The 7,389-nt window shown below is 37.7% G+C and overlaps 1 protein-coding gene across 1 annotated transcript; it reads left to right on the top strand.

Annotated features, from left to right (window-relative positions):
- The first annotated feature begins 215 nt into the window (after positions 1-215).
- Positions 216-2,922, top strand: LOC127455444 (gap junction alpha-1 protein-like). The gene is made up of 2 exons (XM_051723359.1): positions 216-364; positions 1,203-2,922. Exon 2 carries the CDS (start codon positions 1,248-1,250, stop codon positions 2,325-2,327), a length of 1,080 nt encoding a protein of 359 aa, XP_051579319.1. The 5' UTR covers positions 216-364; positions 1,203-1,247; the 3' UTR covers positions 2,328-2,922.
- Positions 2,923-7,389: the final 4,467 nt, after the last annotated feature.

The following is a 7,389-nucleotide window of genomic DNA, read 5'->3' as shown; positions in this document are numbered from 1 at the left end:
GACACATCGCAAAATACTGAATGAGTGTTTTCGTTTTTTCATAATTTTGTTTTATTAATTTGAGCTATACTTCTACGCCAGATGGCGGTATTTCCACTTTTCCTACACTCCCGTTATTCCAAGATATTTTCTCTCAAAAACGTAACGGAGATAGAGAACTTCTGGAAGTCTAAAGTTTGAGTCAGCTGACCTTATACCCCCCCTTCTGACTCAGTCCCTCCGACGGATGGATGAGGGCACATTCACTGTGGGAAACGTTCATTTTACACCGAATATGCTTGTTTTTGAGGAATGTTAAATTGAAATGTTTTACAGACAGTTACCGTGACTGACAAGGTGCTTGGCATTTAGAAGAAGATCCCAGGTAAGATTGGCTATATTTACAGGGACTGAATAGTCAACACGGATTAGAGAGATGCTTCTCAGAGTTTCCTTTCTAGTATAAAAACTGTCATTTGTTGCTAATGTTTGTAACCATTTCCCTAAAAATTCAAAAGAGGGGGTGGAGTTTGTTCCTCAGACATATTTGCAAGGACTTGAAGAGTCAACACTGATTAAAGAGATGTTAAATCTTTTTGTTTTATAAACTGCACGTATATGCCGTATTTGAGATGTTTTGTCTTTGAAAGGATAGTTCAACCAAATAAGAACATTCTTGTCATCATTGACTCTCCCTCATGTTGTTCCAAACCGTATTAATTTATTTCTAGCATGGAATACATAGGAGATGATAGACAGATTGTTAGGGACTGACAGCCTCAGTCACCATTCACTTTTATTGTATGGAAAAGCTGCAATGAATGTGAATGGTGACTGAGGCTCTCATTTTCCATAACAGCTCTTTTTGTGTTCTACATAAGAAATAAAGTAATACAGGGTTTGGAACAACATAAGGATGAGTGTATGATTACAAAACTTTCATTGTATAGGGTGAACTATCCCTTTAAATGCTTATGTTTTTAGCCATATTAGCTATACTGTATTTCTGAAGATCAAAATATTTTTGGGGTTAAATCTCTGGTGAATAGCTTGACTTTTCAGAGCAGAGATTGATCCATCATGAACATATCTGAATATGTGTCAAAGAGTTCTGCTGTATTATTGGGCAGTAATATGGACAGAAAAGACCTCTCGGTTGTGTTGAGATTTATCACCAGAGATCTTCTGTTTATAATACTCAATAAATTTACTCTCTCTGTCAGCTTGAAGGTTGGTCCTCGGTTGTTTAATACAGAATATCTTTAATCATGGGTGACTGGAGCGTGCTGGGGAAACTTCTTGACAAGGTCCAGGCATACTCCACAGTGGGAGGCAAAGTCTGGCTCTCTGTCCTCTTCATCTTCCGGATCCTGCTGTTGGGAACGGCGGTGGAGTCGGCCTGGGGAGACGAGCAGTCGGCGTTCAAGTGCAACACGAAGCAGCCTGGCTGTAAGAACGTGTGCTATGACAAATCGTTCCCCATCTCCCATGTGCGCTTCTGGGTTCTCCAGATCATATTTGTGTCCATGCCAACCCTCCTGTACCTCAGCCATGTTGTGTTCCTTATGCACAAGGAGGAGAAGTTGAACATGAAAGAGGAGAAACTTAAAGACATCCAGAGCAAAGGTGGAGATGTCGATGTTCTTCTAAGGAAGATCGAAACAAAGAAGTTCAAGTACGGGTTGGAAGATCATGGGAAGGTCAAGATGAGAGGCGGGATATTTTACACCTATATAGTGAGCATCGTATTGAAGTCAGTATTTGAAGTTGGTTTCCTGTTGATACAGTGGCATCTCTATGGGTTCAAGCTGTCTGCCGTTTATACGTGTCAAATGTTCCCCTGTCCCCATAAAGTGGACTGCTTCCTGTCTCGTCCTACAGAGAAGACCATTTTTATCATCTTCATGCTGGTTGTGTCACTGGTTTCTCTAGCGCTCAACGTCTTTGAGTTTTTTTATGTGATTTTCAAGAGGATGAAAGACCAAATCAAGGAGACAGAGAAAAACTTTGACAGTGCTTCTAATATCAAGACTTGTCCGAGAAACCTGTATAGCTACAGGTATTACACCGACTCTTCGGCCCCTGTCCCTAATCTCAGGTACAATCTAGATACAGGCGATAAGTCCAACTCTTCTGACAATTACGACAAGCAAGCCAATGAGCAGAACTGGACAAATTTTAGCACAGAACAGAACCAGTTGGGTCAGAGGGACTACTGCCACACACAGTGCTTTCCATACCCTGAGAAAGTAACTCTGGGAAAAGATCTGCTGCTGCTCAAGGAGCTTGAACCTCGACCTAGTAGTCGAGCGAGTAGTCGCGCAAGGCCTGATGATCTTGACATCTAGCGGAGACCTCAATAAAAGGCCTTTTAGACAATTTCTACCCTTTAGATCGCTGTTTCAAGTGGTGACCTTTTCAAAAAACTGTGAAAAGGACACAGATATGTCACTGACATCCAAAGATTGAAGTTTTAGCATTTATATTTATTTTTTGATCATTTATTTTATTTGTATTTGTTATTGAGGCTCATGACAAACAGTTGTTTCTTAAAGGAAAAGTTCACCCAAAAATGAAAATTCTCTCATCATTTCCTCACCCTCATGCCATCCCAGATGTGTATGACTTTCTTTCTTCTGCTGAACACAAATGAAGATTTTAGAAGAATATCTCAGCTCTGTAGGTCCATTCAATGCAAGTAAATGGTGGCCAGAACTTTGAAACTCCAAAAAACACATAAAGGCAGCATAAAAATAATCCATAAAACTCCAGTAGTTTAATCTATATCTTCAGAAACGATATGAGAAACAGATTAAAATAATTGTAACTGTCATGAATTAAATAAAGTAGAAATAATCATGTATTTATTACTGTAATAAACAATGGTGCATTAATTAAATTGTATTTTTACATCACAAGAATTGTTTGTTGTACTGCCTTTAATTTATGCTGATTTAAATAAAAATATTTTTTAAAGCATTGTTTTAAATGAAAATCCTTATTGAGAATAATATATATATATATATATATTATATAATATATATAAGATAATATATAAGATATATTAAAAGAAAACCCTCAAAATACAATATCTGGAGTAATTATGGTGATTATGGTAAAGAATTTGAGAAAATTTTCATAAAAATAATGTCAACACAATTTAATTACAATTATTTGTACAAAAAAATTACTGTATTTTTTTTATTTTTACAGCATTTTTGTTTAACTGCTTTTTACTGTATTACATTATATAAATAATCCTAATTGAGAATAATGTGAATATATATATATATATATATATATATATATGTGTGTTTGTGTGTGTGTGTGTGTGTGTGTGTGTGTGTACAGTACTGTGCAAAAGTTTTAGTCACAAAAGATGTTTCACAAAATAATTTGTCTTAAGATGGTTATTTATATCTTCAGCTTTAGTGTGTCAATAGGAAATATAAATGTTAGACTCCCAAACATTACTTTTGCAAATAGAAAAGATTAGAATATAAGAACAGGGCACTCTGCAAGAGATGGCATTGCCCCCACAAAGCCTCCCACTGAACATCAAGTCAGTCTGGGATTAAATGAAGAGACAGAAGCAATTGAGACAGCCTAAATAGACATAGGAACTGTGGCAAATTCTCCAAGAAGCTTGGAACATCCCATCTGCCAACAACCAAGAACATCTGTGTCCAAGTGTACCAAGGAGAATTGGGGCTGTTTTAAAGGCAAAGGTGGCCACACCAAATGTTGATTTAGCTTTTTTATGTTTACTGGACTTTGTATGATGTTAACTGATAAATGAAAACTATTTATGTCATTATTTTTGAAGACATCCTCACTATGCAACATTTTTCACAAGTGCCTAAAACTTTTGCACAGTACTGTGTGTGTGTGTGTGTGTATGTGTGTGTGTGTATATATATATATATATATATATATATATATATATATATATATATATATATATATATATATATATATATATATATATATATATATATACACTATATTGCCAAAAGTATTCGCTCACCCATCCAAATAATTGAATTCAGGTGTTCCAATCACTTCCATGGCCACAGGTGTATAAAATGAAGCACCTAGGCATGCAGACTGCTTCTACAAACATTTGTGAAAGAATGGGCCGCTCTCAGGAGCTCAGTGAATTCCAGCGTGGTACTGTGATAGGATGCCACCTGTGCAACAAGTCCAGTCGTGAAATTTCCTCGCTACTAAATATTCCACAGTCAACTGTCAGTGGTATTATAACAAAGTGGAAGCGATTGGGAATGACAGCAACTCAGCCACGAAGTGGTAGGCCACGTAAAATGACAGAGCGGGGTCAGCGGATGCTGAGGCGCATAGTGCGCAGAGGTCGCCAACTTTCTGCAGAGTCAATCGCTACAGACCTCCAAAGTTCATGTGGCCTTCAGATTAGCTCAAGAACAGTGCGTAGAGAGCTTCATGGAATGGGTTTCCATGACCGAGCAGCTGCATCCAAGCCATACATCACCAAGTGCAATGCAAAGCGTCGGATGCAGTGTTGTAAAGCACGCCGCCACTGGACTCTAGAGCAGTGGAGACGCGTTCTCTGGAGTGACAAATCACGCTTCTCCATCTGGCAATCTGATGGACGAGTCTGGGTTTGGCGGTCGCCAGGAAAACGGTACTTGTCTGACAGCATTGTGCCAACTGTGAAGTTTGGTGGAGCGGGGATTATGGTGTGGGGTTGTTTTTCAGGAGCTGGGCTTGGCCCCTTAGTTCCAGTGAAAGGAACTCTGAATGCTTCAGCATACCAAGAGATTTTGGACAATTCCATGCTCCCAACTTTGTGGGAACAGTTTGGGGATGGCCCCTTCCTGTTCCAACATGACTGCGCACCAGTGCACAAAGCAAGGTCCATAAAGACATGGATGAGCGAGTTTGGTGTGGAAGAACTTGACTGGCCTGCACAGAGTCCTGACCTCAACCCGACAGAGCACCTTTGGGATGAATTAGAGTGAAGACCGTGAGCCAGGCCTTCTCGTCCAACATCAGTGTCTGACCTCACAAATGCGCTTCTGGAAGAATGGTCAAAAATTCCCATAAACACACTCCCAAACCTTGTGGAAAGCCTTCCCAGAAGAGTTGAAGCTGTTATAGCTGCAAAGGGTGGGCCGACGTCATACTAAACCCTATGGATTAAGAATGGGATGTCACTTAAGTTCATATGCGTCTAAAGGCAGATGAGCGAATACTTTTGGCAATATAGTGTATATATATATATATATATATATATATATATATATATATATATATAATTATTATATATTTATAAACACTCAAAATTACAACATCTGAACAAATGATAATAAGAATTTGGAAAATGTGCTTAATTGTCATGAAAATTATGTCACAATGCAAAAATGGTCCTTAAATAGGCTTATAACTTCTTATTAGTTTTCACCTGATTTTGGGATGAAATGTAACTTTGACATGTTTACGTGAGATTCACCCATACACATTCACATATAGTATATTTAATATACTGCAAATCTTGGAACACACTTCTATATTTTTCAGCAATATCATAAAACTTAATGTCAGTATTACGAAACTCAAAAGTTAAATCATGATTTTTACTTTCTAATGCTCAACTGTTATAGAGTGAATACATATAACCTCATCTGCAATGTTTAGCAGCACAAGTAAAACTCACTAATTCAGCCCTACTGGAATAAATTAAGATAATTAATTCTACTTCAAAAGGATCTTAACTCGGAACGTTTTTTTTTTCCATTCATCTTTTTCCAACAGCGTTTTAACATTACTGGATGTTAGCCAGCACATTTAGATGGAGCAGTGTTTTCTGGAATCTTTTGAGTAACTGCACATAGTCTTCTGCTCTGTCGCAGTTGCCCTGTGCCAGTAAAGATCAAAATCAAACCATGTTATTGCTTATCACTGTGTTTACTTAAATGTTAGTTAACATATGCAGTTCACATAATCACAAGTAGCAGATTGACTCCTCCTGACTGACCAATGAAAACCTTAAAAGAGTCTGAAATTACAAGTTAATGAGATTCAACTTTTTCCTCTCTTCTCAGAGTTTTCTATTTACCCAAAGGGCTAAATGAAAACACATGCTTTCACTCAGGTCTGCCAGCCACATGTTGCTCAACAAAAAGATGAAAAAGGTGGTTGGATTGTGTACTTTTGCTTTGCTCTGAAATACTTCAAAGTTTTAGTGAAATTTTGGGTATGTGCATCAATGACATGGTGCAGTCATATAGCATAAAATAAATTATTGATTGGAAGAATTAAAATACCTTAAAAGGTAAAATTGTTGGCATTATATATGTTCCTCATTTGGGTGATCAGATATGACCTTTCACCAAGATTATAACAACTAAAAATTAAATATGCCCATTGTAAACCCTAATGTTCTTCAGTCATGAAATTTGAAGAATATTTAGTATCTCTACATTGTTTATTGCCTAATAGAACCTGATAATTACATCACTGTAATAAATAATTCTAGATTATATTATATTATGTTGCAGCTGTCTAGCAACCACCCAGTATGACTTACTGTTGCAGTCGTCTCACAATCACCAAGAACACCCAGGAAACCGCTTAGCAACACCTTAGCTATCACCTATAACACCTTAGCAACAACTCAGAACACCTTATTAAACACTTAATAATACACAAAGCATATGTAACATTAAAGCCACAAAAATCACTCATTAGTAGGGTTGGGAACCAAGAACTGGTTCTTATTCAGAACAGGTTCCATTCTTTAAAAAAATACCGAAATTGTATGATCTTCGTGACTTTTGGTTCTATTAACAGTTCTCCTGTGTTTAATTTTCCGCCAACACTGCTGGAACACCTTCCTGAAATAATCTGACAGTGTTTCCAGCAGCACATTTCTGTAGGAGCGCTGCCCTCTACTGACTCTACAGCGTAAACACACACGGCTCTACCAGTGTATTTGATTCCCGATCTCGAGCCGGCTCTTTTGAATAAACAGCGCAAAACATACAGCGCTTCCATTTATAGGCCGTTTTCATGCTAGCGCCATCTTTGATTTTTAATAGTACTGACAACGAGGCTGTGAGAGATAGACTTAAAGTCTCTTCAATGGGCTGTACTGCAGTTTAAAGTGTTTTTGGATCGTTCCGCAGACAAAACATTGATAAAATATCTGTCCAAGAACATTCAGTATACAACGAACGTTTCGGTTATGTATGTAACCTTCTTACACGACCTATTTGAAAACTCTCTACAATAATGCCAATATTCTAATATTGGCTATGGTGTTTGAGCCCTGCCTGTTTTGGTGCGAAGCTGTCCGCTATAAAAGCAGGTGCACAAACATCATTTCCTCAGAATTTCTGACTGAGAACAAGGAGCACATTGCTCGTACCTCAA

Source organism: Myxocyprinus asiaticus, chromosome 17, assembly GCF_019703515.2.
Source record: "Myxocyprinus asiaticus isolate MX2 ecotype Aquarium Trade chromosome 17, UBuf_Myxa_2, whole genome shotgun sequence".
Classification (NCBI taxonomy): Eukaryota; Metazoa; Chordata; class Actinopteri; order Cypriniformes; family Catostomidae; genus Myxocyprinus; species Myxocyprinus asiaticus.
The sequence above is the reverse complement of the archived record's forward strand: the minus strand, read 5'-3'. Positions and strand labels throughout refer to the sequence as shown.

What these genes read in the sequence shown, in the direction of transcription:
- LOC127455444 (XM_051723359.1), top strand. Translation starts at nt 1,248, where the DNA reads ATGGGTGACTGGAGCGTGCTGGGGAAACTTCTTGACAAGGTCCAGGCA.